This window comes from Bactrocera neohumeralis, chromosome 4 (assembly GCF_024586455.1).
Source record: "Bactrocera neohumeralis isolate Rockhampton chromosome 4, APGP_CSIRO_Bneo_wtdbg2-racon-allhic-juicebox.fasta_v2, whole genome shotgun sequence".
Lineage (NCBI taxonomy): Eukaryota > Metazoa > Arthropoda > Insecta > Diptera > Tephritidae > Bactrocera > Bactrocera neohumeralis.
Genome location: NC_065921.1, coordinates 5,416,132 through 5,443,169, shown reverse-complemented (window position 1 = coordinate 5,443,169; position 27,038 = coordinate 5,416,132). Strand labels below are relative to the sequence as shown.

Sequence of the window (27,038 nt, the reverse complement as noted above, 5' to 3'; positions counted from 1 at the left end):
CGAAATCCAACGCGAAATAACTCTTGCCAACAGGTGCTACTTTGGTCTAAGTAGGTAGTTGAAATATGTAGTCCTCTCTCGACGAACGAAGACCAAACTCTACAAGCCGCTCATCAGTCCCGTCCTGCTAGCCCAGCAAAACTTTTGCATTTCCCCAAATATTATTATTATTCAATATTATTACACCAGCAGTTTAGTAATTAAATTATTGATTTTATTTGTATTTTTTGTTATGTATTGTATATAAATGAATGGTTAGATTACAATTTCAAAAGATAAATTGGAAAATATCGCAAGGCAACAGATAAGCCAATAAACCACTTTTATTATACATACGTATGTATGTATATTATATTTAATATATTTTGAATTAAATCATATGAATTTGTAAATATTTATATATGTGTGTTTGTGTGCGTGTGTGTATGTATGTATAATAAAATATTTTGTATTACAAATGCAGAGTATTCGATTTCTTCTGAATTGGCATTAATATTTAATATTAATCGATTTTCGTTTAGTGTTATTCATATATGTATGTATGTATATAAATATCTGTTTGTATAGTGAATGTTTCCGTGGATAAATGTATATAGTTGTATGTAAATATGTATGTAATAAATTGTACACTTAAAGAGCTAGAGGCGTATAAAGACGCGCTAAGGAATTAGAAACAGACTAAAAAGTATTGAAAATAACTGCATTTCGTTTCAATAGTTATGTATGTATGTATATATGTATATGTGTAGTCAGTTTAAAGTGTTAACTTAATTGTAAGAGTAAAGATATGGTTGCGTTGACAATATTATAATTATTAGTGAAATGCAATACAACGAATGCAATAAGTACTTTTCATGAGATACACACTTGCAGTCGAGCTGTGCTACAATGCCATAAGAGTATGTATGTATAGGCATACAAATATTCAAATCGCTCATAAGCCAAGGCACATATGGAGATTTCCTCGGTGTTCGTATTTTCAACTTCATTGATATCCGGCAACATCTGATGCAGAGATGATTCAACGGCGCATTAATGCGAAAAGGCACTGACTGGCTTTTGTTTACAGTTTCTGTTTTTGTTTTTCTTTTGCTTAAAGATTAATTTTTATTTTGTATGACACATGCGTGTATAAGACTGTAAATATGTTTTTGCTTTTGTTGTGTACATGAGCTTTTGCTGGCACTTCTACAGTTTTCGGTTTTTTTTTCTCCTTAAAATAAAATTTTATTACTTTTATTACAATGGTTACAAAAATATGTATGTATATGAGCCTAATCGTTTTCTTTCGAGCAAAAAGTAATCACAATCAATTTTTAGTATTCGCAATTAAAAAAAACAACATAGAAAAATATTTTTGTTTTCAATTCTTAATTCTAATTTCGTGGCGCTTGTCGGTTGAACTTAAAGTTTCAATTTGTTTGATTAGCATTTATTGGTTTTTAGCTTGAGCGCCGTTGTGTGTAAGTCCCAGTCGTATTTCTGTAAGGCCTCCACGGTGGCGGCCAGACTCAGTTCTTTTGCGGGTAAAATGTTTTGTAGCTTAATAATTTTGATCGCTTTGTGCACATCCCAGCCGATGAATTCGAGTGATTGTAGGCAACGCGTCGGCTCGACAATCTGAAAAGCAGGTAAAGACAATATTTTTGAAAGTGCTCTTATGGAAAAAAACTAGGAAACTAAATTATTGCTACTCACATTCTTGCCGAGCACTTTCACCATTATGCGCACCTCATCCGAGTCCACGCCACGTTCGCAGCCCTTCGGCTTCTTGTCGGAAAACTCTAGCAGATCTTCGCAGCTCACGGAATTCGAGTCTTTTAGACGCGCAGCGGCTGCCGCAAAGTACTCCGCTTCGGTTTGTGGGCGTGTCGTTGTTGTTGCAATGGAGGAAGCACGCGCTACTTTGTGCACTTTGTTGGTGCTAGTAGAGCCAGCGTTACTGGCTGCAGTGGTAGTGCCAGACGGCTTCTTATCCATAGCCAGATCGACGGATTCGCGCACTTTTTTAAAGAGCGCATTGCCGGCGAGCTCGTTGTCTGCTGTCAGGTTGCACTTGCCGCTCTTCTCTCTGATAACTGCAACCTCCGGCGCTGGTGCTGTTACAACTTTTGGTGTTGACGCGACTTCAGCAGCTGGGCTAGCTAACGTTATGGTGGCTGTGGTGACCACAGAGGCTGCTGGCTTAATATCCGTTGTTGTATTTGTTATTGTAGTCAACGTCGCAGCTGCTGCGGGCGCTTGTGCTTGTGTGTTGGCAACAGCAACAGTTGCCACCGCTGTTGTTGTTGTGTTTGACTTGGCTGCCGCCGAATTTTGTTGCAGTTTTAAGTTCCTTTCGATGTCCAGATTGCGCAGCTCATCTTCATTCACGTATAAGCCGCACATTTTGTTCGTATCGAAATCTACCGTCTTGTCTTTGCGGTAGTGCTCTTTTTGTATGGAGAAATTGTAGAAACCATCCGTCACATCGGGTGACTGCAACACGTTGCCCTTGTCGTAGTCGGCTTCCAGTATCGATTCGAAATGCAACGAAGCGGAGTCAGTGGTATTCACGCCCGAGCCACTCTCTGCATCGGCTAATTTGTCCAGGTTCTGATAGGTGTGGCCGTCGCTGGAGTGACGTTGTGACGCGTGCTTTGTTGTTGGCGTTTCTGCCGACGCCACTATCGGCGACGCCATTGTGGCCGCCTTGTTAGTTGTCACCTTCGATTGCGCAGTATGCGGCGTTGTTAGCGCACGCTGCATCACGCCGTTGCTAAGTGTAAGCGCTGTGACCGGCTTTATGCCGTCCTCCGTGGGTGTTGTCTCCGTCACCATATTTAGCGTGCGCTGCAAACCATTCACCGGTATTATAAGCGGATATTTGCGTACATGCCGCTTGACATTGGTCTTAATGTGTTTTTTGCCTTCACGCGACGGCAGCGGTATTGGGTTTGTCGTATCGTCGGTGGGCGTAGTTGTGGCAGCTGTTGCCGGCGGCGGGTTTGTAGTAGCGCTCTCGGGAAATTTATAGAAGGTATTCGTTAAGTAGCTGGGGCTTTCGCAGGGCGACGAACCGCCGCCATTACCGTCCCCATTGCATATCGGCGACGTTGCAGTCTGCTCGATGGACTCACTTGTGCCGCAACCGTTAACTAAACGCGCACCTGTGCTGCCATCCAGCTTTTTTGCGCGTCCAGCAGCGCCGCGTGTAGGCAATGTCATTGGTCGTGGCGCATTGTGCAGTGGCACCACAATTTGATCACCATTGTCACGACAAGTAATGCCGCGCGCAGGTTCGTTGCGCTCCTGCAGATGCATGGAGCGTCGCGGCAATGTTTTTGCGGTGGCCAATTCGAATTCGTTCGTGTCCAGATGTCTTAGCAAAGTGGCTGCGGGACTGAGTCCCATACCGAGACCAGCGCCAAGTGAGGATTTGCGCTCAATCAAACTGTTGTAAGCTTCCCGACCCTCCTCGCCAATAATAGCCTGCAATGATATGGAAATATTGACGGGGATTGAAGGGCGAAAATTAAAAATAAATTAAATGAAAAGTAAATAAAAAACAAATATAGGTAAATAAAATATTGTGTGCAAAAACAGTATGAAAACCAACACAGATTATGCAGAAATCATCACAAAAAAAAAAAACAAATTAAATTTCAAGTCACTTTTAAAGGTTTTTAGGTTCATAGTTAAGAAACACTGTTACTGCATTTGTAAAAATTAGCTATTTCATTTACATATACTTCCATTCATTCAGCGTCAATTTTGAATTTCTGTTTGCACTTTTCGCCTGCGTTCAAATCAATAACACTTTTACCCGCCTTTAACTTTTCACTCGTACTCTTTCCTTCAGAGCCAAAATTTGTATGTAGACTGTCTTTTATATTTCGGGATTCGGCAACCCTAGTGTTGCAATCTGGCAACTCACAAATTTGTCACAAATTTTGACATTTTTGATGTAATACATACTCAGGACGTTTTGACATATGAACGATATTTCTATTGTTTAGAGTAACTTAAAATATTCTTCTCGACCAAAAACTGGAATTAAATCGCGATTATTTTTTTACAACTTTCCACGTGGTTTAACTCAACAAGAGTGCATAGATGAACTTAATTAAATTTTTGGCGATGTAGCTCCATCAAGGACCAGTGTTTAACGTTGATATGGTGAATTCCATTAAGGTCTTAGATCACTCTAAAACGAATTTCGGAAATGTCATTCAAAATCAGTTGTTCCGGAAACTATTTATGCTGTGAGGAAACTAATGTTGAAAAATCGTCATGTGACTTATCGTGAGATTGAGACAACTTTAGGCAGGAACAGATCCACAGGGGCTTACACAATATGGATCAAACATTAAATTATAATCTCAAATCAAGTAAAAAATTATATAGTTTGCCCCCTATAGTTCTTATAGTTACCACCGCCCCCCCACCCCCAAAAAAATTTACTCTAGATCCGCCCTGACTATAGGCATTAGTGGGGTGACAGATGGTGAATCGTGTATTTATACGTATGAGCCCGACTTAGCAAACAGCAGTCGACTGAAAAGGTGTTTCCAGGTGCTCAGTGTTCCAGGTGAGCCGAATTTAACAAAAGTTGTTCCATCACGACAATTCGAGTTCTCAACACGTAATTTAACGATTCGATGAGTCATCCACTCTTAAGTCCTAACTAAGAAGTCAAAATTTTTCCAACACCTGAAGAGGCAGTTGATGCGTTCAGAGAGCATGTTTTGGAGGAACCTCAATCAGAATGACAAAAGTTATAGAAGGTAATGGAGAATATTTTGAAAAAAAATCAAGGGATTTTCAATGGTAAATTTTTAATTCTGTTCTCTAATCGCGAACTTTAAAAGGCAAAGGGAGAGGCTAGCTAGGCTAAGTGCGCCGGCTTTAAACGCGTTTTTTCGAAACTGTGTTTAAGAAGTCGGTTGGCAAGATTCCTCGCGAACTACTCAACTGATCTTCATGAAATTTTATAAGGGTCTTTGAGATGCAATTTTTAAAGACTTGGATGAAGGGTTTCATTTCGATTACAATTATTTGAAAAAAAAAATGTCGTGAAATTTTAATTTTCTTATAAAAATGTATGCAATTAATTTAATTTTCTGTTTTTTTCCTTCCACCAAGTTCTAAGGTAAAGTTTAACTAAAATATGTACTCTTTCACTTTAGATGATCCTGTAAGGAGTTATTCTGCCAAAGCGGGCGCATCTTTTTTCCGAGGGGTCACCGGAAATGGCGACGCAATGGCCGAATTTCAGTGATTTTTTTTGTAAATAGTATACATATGTTTGTTTTTTGTGAAAAAAAATTGTTGAAAAAATACTGTTTTACCCCGAGGAAACCCATCTCAACTATTAAATGACTTGGAAAGCTAAGATTTTGTCGGTCTATTTAAAATAGGATAATATAATCTCAACACAATATTATGATCTGCACCATTTCTGGTTGCAGCGAAGTTTATATATATATATGTATATACGTTTATAGCTATAGCCTATATACATATGTATAGCTTACGGCTCATAATATTTTAGTAAAATAAACAAGTTTTCTTGTATAGAAATACAATAATATTTTATTTATTTGCTTCTGGTAGTTTTAATTCCTTCATTATTGTTGTTGTTAATTCATATTTTTGTTGTAGTTTGTAGATGTCAAATTGCGAACAACCGAACACGTTTTTGAACTGCATGCACTGAATTCCTGTACTATCTTGTTTCAATATTTCAATTGTTTCAACTATGCGTATGTATTATTGTTTGATTTGTTACGTTAATTTCACATTTGCTTCAGTTTTTTGTTTTACTTTATTTTGAACATTTTAATTAATGCCGAAAGTTAGCAACATTTTGATTCAACAGAACGTTCCAACAGTTTTGTTTGATTTACATTAGTTTTGAAATATATAATTTGTCCTTTTATATTTTTTCGCTTTTCTTATGGTTTTGTATATAATAAACATGGGTAGCGTATAAGTAAGTATTTATGTATGTATGTGTAATATTAGTTTGATTATGTTTTTAGGTGTTTTTTAAGTTTTTTTGGTTTTTAGTTCTCATCATTTAATAGAATAGAAAATACAGCTGACATTTGTTTAATTTTTTATTTTTTATTTAATTTTTTATATTCATTTTTTATTTTTTTATTTTAAATTTATTTTTTTTTATTTTTTTTATATTTAATTTTTGATTTTTTTTTAATTTTACATTTTTTATTTTTATTTTAATTTTTTTATATTTTAAATTTTTTTTATATTTTTCATTTTTTTATTTTTAATTATTACATTTTATTTTGTTTTTACTTTTAATTATTATTTTTTATTTTTTTTTTTTTTTACTTTTAATTTTTATTTTTAACTTTTTTTTTAATTTTATAATTTTTATTTTCATATTTTTAATTTTATAAATTTTATTTTTTAATCATTAATTTTTTTTTAATTTTAATTTTTAGATTTCCAATTTTATTTTCTTTTTTTTTTGTTTTTTTTTTTTATTTTTCTTTTTCATAAATATTTTGTTTTGAAACATTATAAATGCAACCGGCAATGCAAGACATGCAAATACAATAAAATACAATTTTTTTTTTGCTTTTTCTATTTTTTTTTTTACTTTTATTGCTTCTAAATAAAAGTTTGCTGCTTTGCGTTCCTTATTTAGAATTTAAACATCGCTTCTTAGTCGATCAGAATAAAGTCGTAATACGAGCTACTAGGAGTAGAAATAGACTTTTTTTGCCTTATCACGTTAATTGTGATTTTTTGAATTTTTTTTTTTTTTGCTTTAATTTTTGTCGCCAAGAAACCAAGATTCGAGTACATGTACATTTGTACACATACATAAGTATACTTATAAGATTAAATATATTTATATGTAAATGGAGTGTGTTGCTTCATAATTATTAACTAGAATTTTGAATCAACCGCAAAACGGGATTTTTCAAATAAATATGCTGATAAGTATGCATGAAGAAAGGTCAAGGGCAAATGAGAATACTCGTATAATAAATGGCATTGACCATACATTATAAATTTATATGTACATACAAGGATGATTTTACATATACCCCATATTTGAAGTAATCATCGTACTAATGTCTATATATGTTCGCGAATATATATATGGTACAATAAAATAGAGCATAATATAGCATATAATATAAATGTATGTATGTATGTAATTATAACATCAATTTAAATTTCCGCTGATGATGTCGACAAATGTTGTATACCTAAGGATATAATAGTATATAATACGAGCAAATGTGGAGAGATATGTATGCAAGCACATACTGCCACCTATACTATATATGTATGTATGTAATTAATTAATGCTTTGCTGCAAATAATCTCGCCTTATCAATATTGCGATTATTGCGAGCGTTTAACATTTCATTGCTACGCTAAAAAACGCTAAGCTGTCAAGAGATCAATTCTTATATGTAACGGTTTAACTGTATTTGTGGACTGGTATATAGTGTCTAGCATAAGTGTATTAAGTGTCTACTTTAGTAGAGAAACTGATTTTAGAAAAATATTATACCTTCTAGATTTAAGAGCCAGTAAATATGGAATATTAAGCACGTTAAAATGTATTTTTGTTGTTGTAAAAATGCGTTAATGTAAAATGCCGTCAGGTCGTTGCTTGGAGAGGCGATAAAAGCGATTAAAAACGTTTGGCTATGCTAAAAAGTATTTTGTATCTCCTTTACAGGCACTCGTAATTTTCAGAGCGTAACATTTTTTAAAGGATTCGACAATTGAGAATTGCAGCACTAAGTTGAAAGCTGTAGAAATCAAGTCAAGAAGTCAAGTAATATATTAATTAGTGTGTAAAAATAATGTTGAGGAGGAGGCAAAACGATCATAAAAAAATTTACAAATGTTCGCTTTCGAATCTGCACCTTCTCATTGTTTTATGTTCTCTGGATCAACCGGCATTATAGCGGCGTCAAAATGGGTACGGTCATTCCGTAACGAAAAAGTATGCAAATGACAGCTGAGTTCAATGGATATAAGTATATGGTGAGCGACAAATTGAATACATGCGTACTCTACCGCAGAAGCAGCCGGTAGACTAGCTCTCAACTTTTAATTTAACAATTTAAGATCGTAATTGTGGTCAAAAATCGATTTTTTTTTCGATTAACCCATCTTAAGGGTTAAAATTTTCGAATCAAAAAATTTAAAAGTGTTCTCCGACAAAAATCTGAAAATTTCTTTTCTTTTAACTGTACAGAACGCATTAAATCAAGCGAAAACCAAAACATAGGAAAAGGATCATCAAGATCTTAGATCCATCATCAGCAAAGATCAGAAATCGAACGAAAATTTTTGAAAAGGTATTGTCGAAGTGGCTGGGAATTCAGGTTATAAGAGATACATATTGAGAATGGGTTTTTGAATATCGGAAATAAATTGCGAAAATACAGGAATTTCATTGCATGAGAGGGTTTTTATAAATTATTTCGAGGGGCCAGCATATTAGTATCTCTTAATGCTGCTGAGCTCGAATACATAGTTTTGAGTGCCTGTAAAGTCACAAATTAAAAATTGATGCTAAAATTATTTTTGTTTATTGAAATGAGGATCAGTTTGTGTGTTTAAGGCGGTTGCACAAACAAGTTCACTAGCAATAAAATCAGAGAGATCTTAGTATTATCTGCTATATACATATGTATGTAGATGTATTTTTGTATTTGGTTATTTATTTTTGTAAAACCTTTGAACTCATGAGCTTTTCTCAACATCAAACACTTTTTGGTTAAGTACTAATTATTTAGTTTATTTTGATTTTTGTTTAACTGGATTTTCCGTCATTGTTATGAAGCAGTTCGATGATACGTGTATAATCCTCCAATGTATCCATGAATTCAAATTTCAAAGCTCAGCATTTATTTCTAATTAAGTTGTTCTTTAATTCTCAAAGTTTCGCTAGTAATAGACTCAAATTATTACAGTGGTAGTCAAACATATAGCTTTTACAGCGGCTAAAATACTAGAAAAGACAACTTTTGTGTTTCCGGATAAAGAATTTATCTCACAACTTCGGGTATAAGGCAGTTTAACCTCACATGAGTCACGCGTTTATTAGCAAAATGTTTCAGTAAGAGATAGTATATATAAATTCCAAGTAAATTTCTTCATTTTTCATTAATTTCTTCGAATAAGAAAGAGAGAAATCATTTCAGAATGTTTTTGTTGCTGTCAGTTACCCTAAGTCAATAGAATTGTTCGCACTCACAATTACTTAGCAAGTTAAAGTTTCAAGATTAAAATTTACTTTTAGCTCTGGTAACCTATTATATTGAGCATTTCAGCCGGATATCGGTAAAAAAAACTATTTTCGCCTGCTTTTAAACTGTTATACATACATACAACAAATATTGGTAGTCGAGAAAGTATTTTCGTATTTCTTAGCAAAATTTAACTTATTTTTTTACCAAAAGACTTTTTCGACTATCCAATATTTAGTACAAGTAAGATTAAAGATGAATATTTTGCCTTTTGACTTCAGCCTCACTGTATTGACGAAACGAAGTAGTCATAAGAGAGCGCAGAGTTGCCTAATGCTATAAATTGACTACGCTTTGGAATGACAATATATCAATATATTTATTAATTGAAAATTTTTTCGGAAAAGTTAACCATCAATATGGAGATTTTGCTCAACAACTATAAACTCTTTTTTATTTTTTTTATTTTTTTTGAGGAACCACTTTTTTATTCCTTAGCAGTTATTTTCCGCTCAATTCTCAATGTGTTTATGCTTGCAATAACATGTTTATTTTATTCGCAGTTTAAAGATTATTGTTTTTATGAAGCTTCGCTGTCGCTTCTTGTTTTTGGTAAACAAATTTATAAATTGTAAAAAATATGATTTGTAAAAAATCCGTTAAGCTATTGATTGTTGCGCGTAAAAAGTCTGCAAGTCTGCATTGTAGTTGTTTTTGCATTAGGGAACATTTCACATTTATGTATGCATGTATGTATGTAATATTATTAATGGGTGACGATGACATAAATTCGCAATTTCATGACTTATTGTTGCACGTTGCACGTATGTATGTTTGTATTATTTGATCAGAATTTGAGCTGCGGAAGTTGTGGAAAATCGTACGAGATGTCAATTAAACAAAAATACTGCGCAAAAATGTGTGAGTGTATGTGTGTGTGGGTGCGTTTGATGCAGAAAATAATTACTTTCGATAAGGCACTCCCTATGTTAAGAATTATCTGCGCTGCTGTTGATATTTTATCAATAAACATTTCGGCAACAATTCCCAAAATCAAACAGCAAGCTTCGCAGTGACGGACCAGGAGCCGCTGCGGCTGCCATTACAAGCCTTTGCCTTCTGCACAAATGAAAATATACGTATTTGTATATATTCTCCCTTCAACATCATATAAGATTTGTATAATCTCGGGGCCCTGCCAACAACATACATGCCCAACGAGTGCTTATAATTCTGAAAGCAACGATTGAGACCGGTCCCAGGTGACAGGGTTAACAGCGGTCGCTGCAATGTAACATTTAATTATATACATACTTATGCTTGAGGGCTTTCAACAATTTTCTGCTGTTGCAACAAGTAGCGTTTTCGTTGCTTTAGAACATATACTTTTGATACTTTTGTTTTTGTACAACAATAAAATACTGCTTTGAATATGTATTATATTGCTTATAACTAATTCAATTCTTCACATTACTGTACTTTCAATTCTCAACACTTCTTCGGCTTAATGCTGCTCGTCCAACACATTGCCAAAAAGTAAATTAAAAAAATATCTCAGCATTTTTCTTAGTTATGGAGCTGGGCTTGGTGGTACGTGAGGTATGAACTCGGTGCGAAAAGCGAACTCCTCGCTATCGCTGGAAGAACTGTCGCTCGTGTAGGACGCTTCGCCGGGGATGCCACCGGCGCCGCCCAGTGCAACGCCGGCAGTCGCGCTGCTCACGCGCATGCTGCCCAAGAACGCGTTGTGCGATTGATGTTTGGCAGACGTTTTGCTTTGTGGCCGTTGTTGTTGCTGCTGCTGCTGTTGTCGCCAGAGCAACTCATTCTGCTTCACCGTTGACGCATGTATCTTCTCCGGCCAGTGGAATTCCATTTGCTGCTTAGCGCTGCCTAAACTTTTCTGCAGTGACGTTGCGATGCCAGGTCCTGCAGCTGGCGCTGCCGTATTCAACAGCGGTAACGGCGGCAGCGGCAAGGACTTGGGCGGCGAGGGATGTGCGCGGTTACGCTCCTCCGGCGACGAATTGGCGAAGTTGGAAGTGGGACTTTTGCCGGTCAAACGACTGACATCGAATTCATGGAAGACTGCGTTACGCGCACTGATGCCGCTGAGCGCGCTGAAACTACGTTCACCAGCGCTTCCCATGCTGGTGATAGGGGCGCCGCTATTGTATGGTGGCGCCGATGATGTAGCCGAGGATGAACCGGAACCGGAGCCACCGCCACCACCCAAACCCATACCAACTACGCTATTGCCAACGCGACCACTGCTACCATTCATGTCCATGCCTCTTGTTAGACCTCCCATAGTGGGCGCTACACTACCGCTATAATTATTACCCGGTCCGCGCCCACCGCCAAAGTCATAAATACGGTCTTCGTAGGCAAATTGTTCCTCCAGCTGACGACTGTAATGGTGCGACATGCCGCGCGCACCGTAATTGTAGTGCGGCGCCGACTTTATGCTTACATTTGAACCGTACAACTTCTTCTGTGATACCGTGGTCAACTCCGTCGCGTCATCGTCCTGCCAGCCGGGAGTCAGCAATTTGTGTGCTACACCATTGCCAGCCACACTGCCACCGCTTGCTGGTCGGCGGCGTCGATAGAGTGAGGAGACACGCGCGCGTATGTCGCACTCCGAACGCGCAATACTGGGATTGCAATCGCTTATTGGGTCATCGTCGCTTGATGAGCTCGAGTCCAATATGATGGGATTGTAGCTGAGACGGCGCAATGTGCGTGCGCGTATGGAACGCGGTTTATAAGATGAAGCGCTGCGCACATGCGGTTTGTGTGAAGTGCGATTCTCCATAGCCGAGTGCGTAGAGCGGCGTTTCAAGCGCTGCTGTGGTTCGGACAGCACCGGCGAGATGGGGTTCATTGGATTGTCGGTGAAAGACATGGAGCGCTGACGGTGACCACTCTCTTTATATTGTTCGGCATCGATAATGGCCAAAGCGCAAGCACTGCTCTTAAGCTGATTGCTGGAGTACACCGAAGTATTGCTCGCATTCAGAGCAGACGTTTTATTTGGTGAAACGCAGTTGCCATATTTCGTGGCGCTGAAGCGTTCTGTTGCGAGCTGCAGGCTATCATCCCTATGCGTCATATAGCTGTTGCTACTGCCGCTAGGGCCCAACGTCGCTGTTTCTTTGGGACTGTAGTAGTTTTCCTGTGGACTGTAATTTGATTTTTGGCTGCTTCGTCGCGAAAGCGAGATGTTCGTGTCACGCGAGGCAAACCCCGTGTCGGGTGTGCTGGAGCGTTTGTCTTCGGCCATTTTCTGGTCCTGCATTAGATCACCTAGTGCCGACTGCGCCTGCGCATGGCTCTGTGTATTGATATATTGCAAGTGCTTGTCCAAATGACTGGTCGCGGCATTGAAATCGAACATCGTCTGTACGCCATTGCTGTAATTGTAGATAGCGGATTTGAGACTGCCGGTGGCGCTACTGATTTCATCCTCGATCGACGATACGATATTGGAGAACTGTTCGTTTAGCAAGGTCTCATCCGAGTCGGTTTTGTCCAATTCCGTGTAGGTGTGCATGAAATCCAAATTAAGCGCCTTCAACGTATTCTCGATATCCATAATGTTCTCGCTGATACTTTTTTGATTTCGCACAGAACGATGCGATTGCGAATCGAGTGCGGAAGAGGGCGATGTGGAGCTTTGAGTTAGGGACGGCGGTGGATCTAAACTTAATGGACGACTTAATATTTCACGCGATTTTTCAAAACAAAAATCGGAACTTTCTTTATCGAAAATTGGTATGCGCAAATCGGGACCGTTAACATTCTTGATTTCACTTAAGGAGCGAAATCGCTATTTTTGCAAACCATTTGCGGTTTCATTTTTATTAAAAGCCATATGAACATAAATGAAACAAAACAACAGCAAACAAAATTCCAACAACAAATTATAATAAAATTTTAATTTTTTTTTTTGTTTCAAATAAAATGAGACACGTTAGGGATAGGGAGAAATATACAAATGTTGTTGTTAGTAATTCGGCGAAACGGCGTTGAGAGTTCAGTATAGAGCGAGGCAATGGGACTTGGATAGAAAATAACACCAGAACTCACCTGTAAATCGGGTATGCTCTCCAGTTGTTCAGTGAAATTTTTCTTCTTCGAATACGGCGATAAGGACTTTTGTCCTGCTGCGTTTGCATTCGCGCTGCCCCCTGTCGGCGAGGAATTACCGCCAGACGCCTTGTCACTGGCATTACTGCCGCTACTCGTTAAATGCGGAAATCGGAAACTAAATTTACGTTTTGGACTTTGTGTATTGGACGATTGGTCGCAAACTAGATCATTCATGGACCTACAAATAGAAGCAATACAAAGAGTTAGTATTAACAACAGCCTTTTCGTAAAGTGATAGTGAACTCACCTCGCGCTGATTTCGTTAGCGATTTCGATCGCTTGATTCAAAATGCGCTCATCTTTCACCGATATGGGTTTGACAGTGCCCGATGACTTCTTTTTCGAGGATGTGCCGAACTTGCTGCTGTTACTATCACCACTTTTACCCACCAATTTCGAAGTGATTTCGGCGAATTCGTTCTTTTTGTTTGTGTGCTCAAAATCGGACGATTTCGATGCGGCCGCACTTGTGCTGGCGCTCATGGAGCCAAACATCGAGTTGATTTCATCCAGCAGTGACGGTCCGAAGTCTAATTTGTCAGCAGTCATTTCGTCATCGGAAATTTCATGGTATTCGTGCGGATCCTCACTACTGCCGCCGTTCTTGCCGGCGTCACGCCATTGCTGCGAACTACCCGCAGCTACGTCTCCTTGGAAGCCTTGACTATCTAGACCGTAATTGTTGTTTTGCATAGCGAGTGTGCCACCACTACGCATAACTTCATCGTCACCCTTATGGGTAAATGGATTGAAGGACTTGCTGAGTGACTGTTGGCCGGGAAATTCGAACGATGACTGTCCACCATTGCCAGTATTGAAATGCTTGGGTGTGTTTTCCGTTGAGGAGATGAATGTGGGGTTCATTGAGGTGCCATGGCCCTCTTCGGGGAAATAACCACTGGCAGTTTGTAAGGAATCGGGACTGGTTGGTGTCGGTGGCAGTAAAAGTGGTGTTTGCTCGATATCTTCCGATGGCTTATAAGGTGTAACTATTTGCCGTGGCACGTGATTGTACTAAAAATCGAATTGAAATTAATAACAAATAAATGGAATGAAAGAATAAACTTTACATTTTGCGAATTGCCAAGAAATGCTATATCGCCGAATGAGTCGCCATCGATGCCTACATGTCCGGTGTGTTTGAAATCATTCTGCGGCTTTGATATCATTTCTGTGCGTAATTTGCGTTTGCTAATGCGTTCACTGGTGCGACAAAATGAATCCCTAAAAGCAGTTTGAGAAAATTATTTGTAAAATGATTTAAAAAAAAAATATTAAAATTTAATTTCACCGGTTAGCAGTGGGTAAACCTTCTAAATAGGCAACGGTATTTGAGGGGTTGAAGAATCCCGTCTTCCCCGATGTAAGTACGCCCTTCCAAAACGGTGTGCCCGTGTTGCGGTCAAGTACTGTTATGATATCGCCTTGTCGATACAATAAATGATCCTTCTTGGGCTCCAAACAATGCACAACCGCTTTCAACTGCTCGGGCTTCATATCGGGCAGTAGCTCGTAGATTTCCGTGAACTTTGGACGTTTTACGGGGTCATCTTGCCAACATTTTACCATGAGCGTGTAATATTCCTGCGGACAGCAGTCAGGTTGCTCGAGGCGCTTTTTATGACGAGAAAACATTTAATTAGAATTTCTTTCGTTTTTTTTCACAAGCATATTCACCTGATAGTTTGGTGCATCTATAGCTTCAAGTATCTGCAACCCGGTAAGTGCAGCCCAGGGTTGAAATCCATAGGAAAACATTTCCCAGAGGCAAACACCATAAGCCCAAACATCTGAGGCGTTGGTGAAGCGCAAATAGTTGATGCACTCGGGTGCACACCTGTAAGGCATTAGGTACAAATGTTACAAATGCAAATCAATAACAGAATGTATGCTATTACCAGGCAATAGGAAGTTTTAGGTTGACATTAAAATTTGTCTTGTAATAGTCTTTGCCTACACCCAAAGCTCGTGACAGTCCGAAATCGGAAATTTTAACCTTATCTTTGCTGAAAACCAATATGTTGCGCGCAGCGAGGTCTCTGCAACGAATAGGATAAGTAGGAAGAAACACATTATTTTATATAAACATATAGAAAATGGAAAAAGCTGTGCCCACCTGTGTATAAGACGCTTATTTTCCAAGTAACGCATACCGTTGCAGATTTGCATGGCGAATTCGCAAAGCGTTGGAATTGTAAGAAAGTTTATGCGCAAACCGGGATCTTTTAGGCATTCCAATAAAGAACGCAAATGCGCCAACTCTGTAACCAGCATCAAAGAGTCTGTGGCCAAAACAACACCATACAAACGCACAATATTTTCATGCTCAATAGAGTGCATTATGGCGGCCTCCTTCAGAAACTCCATAGGGTTCGATTGCATACGCTCGCGGCACAAGCATTTAATGGCAACTTGAATCTGGAAAATATATGTAAAGACATTTACTATTATTAAAATTTCATTTTTATTTCGGCGTGCTAACCCTTTCCGTGCCATTGGTCCACACGCCCTGTTGTACAATGCCAAATTCGCCAGTGCCCAGTTGTTTATTCACCGTTATAGAATCGGCTGGTATTATATGCTTGTTATTTGGTGCCTTGCTGGGTGAGTTGGCGGTGCGCGCTGTAGAAGGCGACTCCGCTGCGCTATGCAATGATGCATTTGAAAGTGTTGTACTGCCATCGCCGGCGTCACGCTTGACGATTGTGGCCGGCGCTTGTAGTAAGCGCTTTATTTTACTCAGATAGCCATGTGGAAAGTGCTTCTCGTAGTATTTGCGCAGACGACGTATTTCTGGGCGAGACAGTCCAATGTGCTTGAGGTCTTCGTCAGTCGCATATTTGACGTGGGCAGCATTTGTAATTTTCAGTTCATTTCTGTAAAGCAGAAATATGAAATATATTCACAAATGTGGGCGCTGTTTAATATCCATACAACTTACTTGATTGCATTATAATAATGTTGCAATTCTGCTTCTGTTAGAAACTCATATAAATCAATTTGGGAGCATTCTGGAAAAGTAGAAAAAAAATGTATTATATTTCGGTATGAAAAATTTGTAAACTGAGGCATAAATTCATTTTAGACTAAAATAGCCAACTCATTTTTTTCTTATGCTTAAACTATTTACTTGAAACTTATAAGAGTGCCATGCAAATGAATAACATTTTTGTTGTACAAAAAAATGCAGTTGTTCAAACGCCCGCGTACATCCGTTACATCTGCCCATGGAGACAAAAGTCATTTCTTTCGATTTTACGTTTCTTTTTTATTATTATTATTATCGGTTGCATGCCGCATGTGGGTGTGAAGTGGGAGCGCGCAACAATTGTCGTGCTACAGCTGAATCTAGCATATGCTAGGCCGACTGTCATGGCTACGGTGAATTATTTTTGGTTGCTGTTTGTTGCTGTTGCAGTTGCCGTTGCCGTTGCCGTTGCCGTGCTGCGAAAGTTGCTCTGGCCTAGTTTGACAGCAATGCTACACACACTTTGCAGATTGTTGTTCGCTCTACGCTGTGGGAATGACTTAAAAATAGCCAACGGCGCTTATTTCGAAATGTTCCATAGCATCGCAAAGCGAACAAAAGTGGCAGCAGAGCCCTTGCAGACTTGTTTGCTTTCTGGTCGTCCCACTACCCGTGCATGAACGCGGCACATACATAACATACATACATACATCATATGCCGTATTGCGAACATAATTAGTTATCGCACTTGAAATGCGCTGACTCAACCCTCTGCTATCCGGTAGGTTGGTATGTTGTTTTTTATCCACTCATTACGGACACCGCTGTATCTGCTGTTGCTACACGACATTACACTCCAATTCACAGCCAGCAGCCAGTAGCCAGTCTACCCTGAACTATTACCCGTGAATTTGGTTAAATCGATTGAAGTCAGTTTGTGACTTAAGGTGGTAACTGCAAAATTTCAGAATACAAAATTCTTCAATATGTATGCATGGATATATATTTTTGGACACGATACGTAGACGACGCCGGTGTCAATTGCGCTGGTGTTCGTCATAGGCTGGCGTCGGATTGCAAACGCGTTTGTAATCTGAATTTTATGCACATATGCACATATTACCTTGCTAAGCATTTTTAATATTTGTCATACTGACATTCACAAATTTTTTCTTTGTTGATTTGCTCTTTGCTCCACTTAAGCACTGCTTACCCATTTTAGCTGCTTCCTCTGTTGTTGTTGCATTTAAGGAAGTGCTAGTGCTGCAAGTTCCGGCGACGTATACCCCACCTCCCCTCCAAAAACAATGCCTTTAGTAATTATAGGCAGCGACGTTCACTGTTGCGAACATAAATCTCTGCTTTTATTTTGCCTGCTGCTGTTACTGCTATCTCTGCTATCTCAAACGCAGTATAAAAGGTCCCACACATTTCCCAAGCTACACTTTATCACTTCACTTTTGATTTAAATGACGCACAATTGCAATTTTCAATTTCATATACACATTTTCTCAATTAGTACACCAATTGTACAAATTTTTATCAATATCTTCCGCAGTGCACTTGAAACACGAAGCACAACCAGACAAATGCAGAGAAATGAAAACTACATCGAAAATGAAAACAGAAATTTGATAAATGTACCCAAGCTGATTGGCAAACGTTAATTGGGAAGCACTAGAGCATAATGGTCTCATTAGTCCAATCAGAATCCTTAATGTTCCCATTAAACTCTTATTTCGCAAATGTAAATAAAATGGCTCTTAGATGGTATCCGACAGAGAGTCTAAATTAAAATAAACTATTTCTGTGAATATAGCTAACATTATTGAAAAGGAACTACGTGGTTGTATATTTTTAATACTTCCAATTGTTTCCAATTTCCGAAATTCTAGTGTGTGGTCTTTTAACGTTTTACAACACAGTTTTAACTAGACTGTCAGCACTGGTAAGGTTTCACAAAAAAACAAAAGACACTGGCAGCATTGGTTTTGGTTTATTTTGATTTTCATTCGCCAATATTTGACATTTGGAATGTAAACATTAAAATTTCACATGTTAATTTGATAAGCGATTCACTATTTGCGGGATAAGCATTTGCTCGGATCTAAATTATAAAGTTTACTTAAGGTTAAAGCAATCTTTTTAAAAAGTAAGAGTAAAATGACGAAGGATTACAGTTCTCGTAAATTAGAGCGGAAACAGCGGCGATGTGAGGCAATAATCCGCACTGACGTTGGGATTGAAAGTAGTGAGAAGCCTACATGCTTTCTTGGTATCTTGAATGCCGGTCTTTCTACAGGCCTTACGGAAGAATCCGTTTTATCTAATGCAATCCAATATGCACCGGTGCAACAAGTAGTCATGTTGCCAAACAAGTCTTATTGCTTTTTGAAATGCGACAATGTGAACAATGCGGAGCGCATTTATAACAACATGCACGGACGTGCAGGGCTAGAGCAACGTGGCGGTGTGGTTTATTTATCATATTTTAAAAGTTTACCTATGTGCAAAGAAGAAAATGTTTGGGCTAAACCGCTTCCAGAAGGGCTCGTACTATTGCCCGATTTTTTGACAGAATCTGAAGAAAATATGTTATTGAAAGCAATTAATATAGAAGATGTGGAACAAAGTGATTTAAAACATAGACGTGTAAAACATTTTGGTTACCAATTCATATATGGAGAAAATAATGTTGATCCAACAAAACCGTTAAACGACAAAATACCAAACGAGTGTGATATGCTCTGGCCGCGTCTAAAAGCTGAAACGACAAAGCTGGGTCTACCAACATGGGATTGGGATATGCCGGATCAATTGACGGTTAACATCTATGAACCCGGCCAGGGTATACCCCCGCATGTAGATACGCATAGCGCCTTCCTTGACCCAATTTTTTCATTATCACTGTTAGGTGATGTAGTTATGGACTTCCGCCGTGGCTCTGATCGACAGCCACTCAAATTGTTACGTCGTTCAATGCTGGTAATGTCGGGCACATCGCGTTATGACTGGACACACGGTATTACTCCGCGTACACTTGATATTGTGCCCTCGGAGACTGGTTTGACAGTGATGCCGCGCCAAAAACGCATTTCATTAACTTTCCGTCGTTTGCGACGAGGTCCGTGCGACTGCACATTTCCGACCCTTTGTGATTCGCACATAAATGCACAAAGTAATTTAGCACCTGTCATAACCGATGTGATAGCTGCACAATTAGAGGAAAAGAACGTGCACAGCGTTTATGATCGTATTGCGCCGCACTTCAGTGAAACTCGTCACACACCTTGGCCACGCGTTGCTGAATTTCTGCGTAGCTTTCAAACTGGATCAGTGTTACTGGATATTGGTTGTGGCAATGGAAAATATCTTCAATGTAATAATAATGCTTTAACAATTGGTTGCGATCGTAGTAGTGGACTTATTAACGCATGCTTAGAGCGTGCAAAAATTATTAGCGAAGACAGCTCAAATTTGCCAAATGCTTTTCGATGCGATTGCTTACACGTACCAGTCCGCAGTCAAACCGTAGATGGTTGCATTAGCATTGCGGTTATTCATCATTTAGCAACCGCAGACCGGCGTTTAGCTGCGATACGGGAAATGGCGAGACTGCTGCGTCCAGGTGGACGTGCGCTTATCTATGTTTGGGCGAAGGACCAACGCGCCAATGATAATAAGAAATCGGCATACTTACTGCAAAACAAAGCCTTAAACAAAAATAAGACAACCGTTGAGCAACAGCGACAATGTGCAGCAGAGGAGGTGCAACAACAACAGGCAGAACAATTTGAGCCTTTTATAACCGGTGCACCACAACTGCCTGTACACACCAATCGCACTGATTTCATGCAGCAGGATGTGCTGGTGCCGTGGAAATTGAAGGGCGCTTCAGTTGCGAACAAAGATATGAATAACTCTGCGCCCTCAAGCACCTACTTGCGTTACTACCATGTATTCGAGTACGGTGAGCTGGAAGCAATGTTAGCGCAAGTGTCAGATGTAGAGTTAGTGCAAAGCTACTATGATCAAGGCAATCATTGTGTGATTTTCGAGCGCCGCCAGAAATGAAATAAACTGTATTTGTATTTACTATATATTTGAAGTTTAATTTCCATTTATTTAATGACAGTTTTTATCTAGTTTTTCCCATGACAGGTCTCTAAAACATATACAAATGTTTGTATTTGTAAGCAAATATCGTTATAATAAATTAACATCTAGACATTCTGAAATAATCGTATATATAATTGACATTTCATTAATGACAAAATTTGTTTACTCCTCTATAATTGTTGCATTAAAATTCTTATTAAAATTATGTTTACCTCGCTAAAATGGTTTCCTAATTAGACGTTTTTTTTAATTAATTTTCAAATAATGTTGATTCGATTTGTAAATACTTTGCAGTAATTCAAAGTGAAATATGTATGTACTTATAAAATATTGGTTTGTTTTTACGGTTTGGCTCGGATGAACTTATGTATTTAACTAATACGAGTATGAAATATTACATAATTATTGTATATTTTGTGGTGATTTTAAATAAGACACTAATTTCTTAAAGAAGCCATAAACCTTTGTTAAAACTTTTTATTTAACCTTAATTAAATTCATTCGTTTACTTGTTAAAATTTGCTTTCACAAAAATAATTTATAATTGTAATTGGTTAACTTAATGATTTAAAAAAAATACATAAAAGGGTGGAAAAATGTTTTTTAACGACCCTCATAATAAAACTTCTCGTTTAAAACGTTTAATTTATTGTTTTATTATATATTTAGATATATGAAATAATATTTATTTTTACGATATATATATTATTGACTTCATAAATATTTTTATTCCTTTTATTTTTTTATTTTTTTATTTGAGTGTGAATCCGAAACTATTTTATTGATTTCAATTGTTTTCGACATTATATTGGACTTGGGTAAAGCTTTTGGAATTATTTTAGAATAACTTGTTTTTATTACACTTATAATAGACATTCGGGTGATTGTATATATATGTAATACATGGTTTTTATGCTGACACATTTATGTTTACACACACATGTATGTATATTGTAACTTAAATGTGACATTTTCGCAATATTTACTTGTAACAGCTGTTCGTTGAATAAACAATAGACGGAATTATTTTTTTCTTTTGCAAACATTTTCTAAAAATAATCAACCTTAAAAATTTGAAAAACTGCAAGAAATTTTAATTTTAGAAATAAAAAAATAACAGTTATTTAAATTGAAACAGAATATAAATAAATAAATAGAATAAAGTTAAAAATATGTAAATAGAAAAAATTAAAATAAAATTAAAAAAAAAAATAAATAAATATAATAAAAAACGAAAATAAATATATGTAATAAAAAATAAATAAACATTAAAAAAAATAAATATATATATAAAATCAAAAACCCTTGCAAATAATATTTCTTCACATCAAAATAATGTGGTGAGCACAAAAACAAGAACAACTTTCTCTTTGCCGTTATCAAATACAAAGTGCAATGGACCTATGGCTTGAGCATCTGCCAAATGAAAAAAGTTAATTCATTATAATTCAACATATTATTTTTATTGTTTTATCTAAACTTTTTTGTGTTTCTATTAAAAATTCGTTTTTATTAACTCTTTAGTTAACATTTAATTTTTACTGAAACCTCAAATTCATTTATCTGTTGAGTTGTTTTAGGTTCTATTATTGTTTTTGGAACTTTTGCATCAGTAAAAAGTACACCTATGACTTTTTCGAAGAAAATCTAGACTTGTTCGAAGAAAATAATAATTAAAATATTTCTACTTTGTAATGGAAAAGACTTAAATTCTGAACAGTTCCAATGAGAGAACAGTTAGTAAGAAATAAGTTTATCAGATCAGAGTTGTTATTGTTTTGGGAAATGCCTTCGAGTTGACTATTACTGGTTGTATATACATTAGGGTGTGTCATTCTGAGGCAACATTTTTTTTCAACTGAAAAACAGGCTAAAAACTTTCAAAAATGTGAAAAAAGTCACTCAAAAGATGGGCTCTTAATATTAATATTAAGAGGTGCTTCTTTCAAATTTTCTATTTTCCAATCAAAATACTTGCGTGTGTATGGCTCTATAGGTAGTCATTCAATTCATGAATTTATATTTCTATATGCATTCTTAAATATACATATTTATATTCTTTCCTTTGTTTTTATGAAAAATCAAATCCTTCGGTTGCACTGTGATATTTAGTTGGTTTGGTTTTTGAACATTTCTCGTAAATATTCCTTAAACACTGTGAAGTATGTATATATGTACATAAGTACATATAAATGTATGTAGGTATGTGCATAAAATCTTGTTGCTTACATTTAGATATTTATTTGATAGGGGAGAGTAAAGCTTATACCATATTTCTTCATTCAGTTTCAGTAGGTGTAAACATATGTATATAAATATATGTATATATTATAAATGTATCTATGCTTGTAGATATTGTTTAGGTCATGATTAGTTTGCTAGTACGAGTAGGTATAAATACTACAAATATACATACATACATATAAATGTTATACGCATCGGTTGTCGGGTCAGGGTCCTATTTGGCTTTTAACATTTCAAACTTCAAATAATTCAGTGGACTAGACGCTAGCTTCGATCTATTACTAAATTTCTAAGTATTAGCGTGTGAATGCTGATGTGTGTGTAGTGTTTATAGACGATTAGCTAAATGTGTTTAAATTGCAATGATTTATGATTTATTCTTGAGCTTTGATTTTGGCCTGCCTTTGGAGCCCTGACCTGCCCTTAAATTCCTCTATGAGTACATGCTATAATTATTTAATTTTAGTAAATATGCATAATTTTTATACAATTTCTTACATTTCTACATAATTTTAAGTTAATTTTTATCATTTTTTTTTATTTAGTTAATTTATATTGAAAATCTCTACAGATTGAGTCACAATCCTTCATTTCCACAAAATTCAAGTATGTTACACTGTTTATTTACAAAAAAAATATCACTTCTTAAATACCTACAAATTTAAAAAATAAATTAAAATAAAAATTGCGGAAAAGTATTTTTGTAAATTATTTTTTTGGAAAATTATAAACAATGTATTTGAAAAGACAATTTTATTAAAAAAAACATGCCAATTTGGGACTCTGTTTTAATATACTATTGTGGGCAAAAAATAGTAAGACTTGCTAATTTAAATTTCGCTCGAAAACCCATTCGTCGAAATATTTATTTATAACTGTCAGTGACATCTGCGCCAAATGTCACATCAAAATAATCATTAGTGTTTGGTATACACTTGTCTTTTTGAAGTACATAAAATCAATTTGGCGTTTTTCACCATCAACATGAACTGATGGTCAACACGTCAATAAAATGAAATAAATTTGGTCTTTGAAAATCGACAATTAGCAGTCACAGATCTTACTGGCATCTTTGAAATATCGGAAGGTTCGGTGAAAACCATTATAAAAGATCTTTTGGACCTAAGAAAAGTGAAAGCACGATTGGTTCCAAAATCACTCAATTTTTTCGAAACGAGGCCGGAATTAAGGGCCGAGAGCTATTGGTTCTTGCACTACAATATATTTAGAAGAATAAATTAAGAATTTTGAAATTATGAACAAAGTCTTACTAGTTTTTGCTCATAGCAGTATGTATGTTTGTCTATTAGGGTGTCCGTTATTACCCAAGTTTATTTATTTTTTGCAAATGTCCCCAGAACTAGTTTCTGCTCTAAAAATGAAGATCCAACGTAAACAAGATTTTTATTTTCAATTTAAAACGTAACTCAATTTTATTAGTTTTTTCTTGTAAAGATTATGGGATTTTTAAATTTATTATCTTCAACGTAAATAAATCAACCATTGTGAGAAAATGTTCGAATAGAGAATTTTCCGCTCTACGACATTGTTTGTACATTTTTTTCATACAAAGATTGCCTTATGGGTTTATGTACAGTTAGGATTTCAAAAAATCGATTTATTCTATTTTCTTAGTATACATAGATTTAAAATACAAATTCATATTGTTCGGGTGAATATTTTCGAAGTTACACGCAAATTTGAAAAGGTGTTTCAGAGTGCTTGGTAGTACAAGACCAAACTTTCAACGCGTTTTTCTCAAAATGGTGATCAGCACTACTCAAAAACGGCATAACCGATTAGTCTCAAATTTCAACACGAGCTTCTTAGATATATTTTTTAGCAATTTACCGAAGATTTTCTTCTCACCGATAAATACCTTTTTTATAAATAATTTAAGCCGAAATTTTGGTCAAAACTTGATTTTTTTTTTAAGAAACCGTCAAAAACTTTAATTTGTTTATGCCTTCGTTTTGCTTTACAGATTTAACATTACTTTGACGAAATCTGTTTGGTTTTTTAATTGCAGAGGATCCAGTTCAGAGATAAAGTGGTCACCGTAAAACGACTTTTTTGTGAGGAGCTCCCGGAGATCAGCTGTAATTCCTTACCAAATAAATATTTTTACTAATAATAAGTCTTAAAATACAGTTAAAAGACACCATAATATATGCACAAATTTTAATATCAACAAATTTAAAAGTTTTCTCAGAAAAAAAATCGTTTTTTCCAGTCTCCTAACTGTATATAGTCCCTTAAACATTATACGCAGTTAAAGTTATGCAGAAAATGTTTTGTACTCCGGAAAGAAATATAATTGAGGCACGTTTTAAATCAAAAATAAAGAGCTTGTTTGCTTTGATCCTCACTTTTATAGCAAAACCTGAAACTTCAGTGGGCTTTTGGAAAGAAAAATTAAATCTGGGAAATATCGAGCACTTTAATATTTATGTCATAGAAGTTTTTATATTTGTTTAAGCTCTTCAACCTGGCACTGACGTTGTCACCTGCAAGCTGATTTCCCTTTGGAGCATTAACACTCTTACAAAATATATTTATATCATGTTATATAGATATACATATGTATGATATTAGTCATGTAGGTACGAATATAAAACTTACAAATACATATCTAAGGACATATTTACTATTAAGTACATAATAAAAAAACTAATCACTATATATGTATCTATATTGGATTCCACAAAGAAATGCAATTCGAAAGCCTACGCTGTAAGCTCCCTAAAATTCTAAGTACCTATCCTAAGCAAGTGCTTGCATGTGTTTCTTTTTGGATACATGGAGAAGTAATGATAGTAATCAATTATTCTATGATTATATTGTTGTTGTTACTTCCTTCGATTGCTTAATATAATTTGTTGTCAGCTGTGCTTAAATCTAGACAAACATATTTACATAAATACAATAAATAATTCCATACATATATATACTTATAAATAGTAAATAGTTGCACACTTACATACATATGTATGCACATGTGTGCTACACTAATAATATTGATCAATAATGAAATATTAATGACGAAAAAATGTTATAAACAGTATTTGTAATATTAAAGCTTGAAAGTTTTCAAGTGACTTGTTAAAGCTTTTCGCCAATCTACCAATGGCTCGGGTTGTATTTTTGGAGCTAATATCTAGTACTAAGGTTTAACAGTTATCTGATAAATACACAGACCTATATGTACACTCTCTTGTATGTACATATGTATTTGTTTTTAACGGTTTTTTCAGTAGTTACGAATAGTTCAGTCAGTTTTGAGAATTTTAGTTAGATTTTAGACGATAGACAAGCCCAACGCATGTGGGCCACGAGCTGTTCCAATTATAGCCGAAACATTTGTAAGTGTGTGAGCTAAGTACGTGAGCTGGAAGTTAGGAAGAGTATAGGAAAGATTCCAATTATATACTTCGCTGAGGATATGGTAGGAGCTGCTTTTGTGCCTTATTGATTCGAGACAAGCCTTTCAACCCAACCTTCGTACAACAACTTTCCCCGCTGCTGCGCCGACCGCTTGCATGCTCTTCATATATGCCTCCCATCTTCCATGTCAACGTTGCATTCACTTATACTTAAATAAATGTTTCGGCTGCCATTTGTTACAAATACTCCGTTTGCGGTTGTGGCGGCGGTTTCTCGTGCGGTGGTGATGGACCCGACACCGAAACCATTGGTAACGCTGCGATCTTCGGTTTGGCATGCTTTAGCGCTAGCGTCTTGGGACTGCGGTGCGGTGAAATGGAGACGGTTGAGGAACGCTGACGCACAAGCGTACGCGAACGGTTTGTTATGGCTATCTCTGGCAACGGCACCGCCGTGGCCGCGACGGTTGGCACGAGTACTAACTCCTCGACAGTGTCGTTGGAATCTCGCGAGACGGAAGTCTTCGTTGACATGCCCGCAAAGTTGTTTGGACGCTGTCTCTTCTCACCATTCTGCAAAGCGACGATGGCGGTGGTTGTGGCTGCGATGCTGGCTGTGCTGTTGTGCAGTTCATCTTTGATGTGGGATGGTGGCGTTTCAATTGAAATGCTGCCCACAACCACATTTGTGGCGGCCATTGAAGCCGCTGCGGCCGCCGACGTGGATGGATGATCGCAGCTGGTGTTGGTAGTGAGCACGGAGAGAGTTCGCGACTCGGCGCAGCAGCCTGCACTGCAATTGTTGGCATTGGGACGGCATTCGCGTAGCTCAATGGCGCTGCCATCCATATCGTCTTGTCTCCGGTTCGATGCATTCGGATCGCTGTCATTGTGCCCTTCGTTGCGCCACGAACCCTTATTGTCGGAGAAACTTTTCTG

General features: G+C 36.9%; 3 protein-coding genes across 4 annotated transcripts in view; 1 reads left to right on the top strand and 2 right to left on the bottom strand.

The window, feature by feature from the left end:
* Window positions 1-1,292: 1,292 nt before the first annotated feature.
* LOC126757646 (activated Cdc42 kinase-like) lies at window positions 1,293-17,952 on the bottom strand. Of its 2 annotated transcripts, XM_050471717.1 has the most exons (12): window positions 17,567-17,952; window positions 16,327-16,396; window positions 15,868-16,261; window positions 15,502-15,803; window positions 15,284-15,424; window positions 15,063-15,222; window positions 14,677-14,999; window positions 14,456-14,609; window positions 13,633-14,399; window positions 13,323-13,563; window positions 1,699-3,471; window positions 1,293-1,620 (listed from the first exon to the last, which is right to left on the bottom strand). In XM_050471717.1, exons 1-12 carry the CDS (start codon window positions 17,568-17,570, stop codon window positions 1,426-1,428), a joined length of 4,524 nt encoding a protein of 1,507 aa, XP_050327674.1. In that variant the 5' UTR covers window positions 17,571-17,952; the 3' UTR covers window positions 1,293-1,425. The 2 variants fall into 2 exon arrangements, with proteins under 2 accessions (XP_050327674.1, XP_050327673.1); XM_050471716.1 differs by lacking the exons at window positions 1,293-1,620; window positions 1,699-3,471 and adding an exon at window positions 6,753-13,062.
* A 403-nt stretch (window positions 17,953-18,355) lies between these two features.
* Window positions 18,356-20,996, top strand: LOC126757652 (alkylated DNA repair protein alkB homolog 8). The gene has a single exon (XM_050471729.1). It carries the CDS (start codon window positions 18,517-18,519, stop codon window positions 20,425-20,427), a length of 1,911 nt encoding a protein of 636 aa, XP_050327686.1. The 5' UTR covers window positions 18,356-18,516; the 3' UTR covers window positions 20,428-20,996.
* A 478-nt stretch (window positions 20,997-21,474) lies between these two features.
* LOC126757664 (uncharacterized) overlaps window positions 21,475-27,038 on the bottom strand; it is an 85,280-nt gene continuing 79,716 nt past the window's right edge. Inside the window, exon 10 of the mRNA XM_050471751.1 lies at window positions 21,475-27,035. Coding sequence (XP_050327708.1) covers window positions 26,337-27,035 — 699 coding nt within the window. The 3' untranslated portion in view covers window positions 21,475-26,336. The remainder of the gene's footprint in view (window positions 27,036-27,038) is intronic.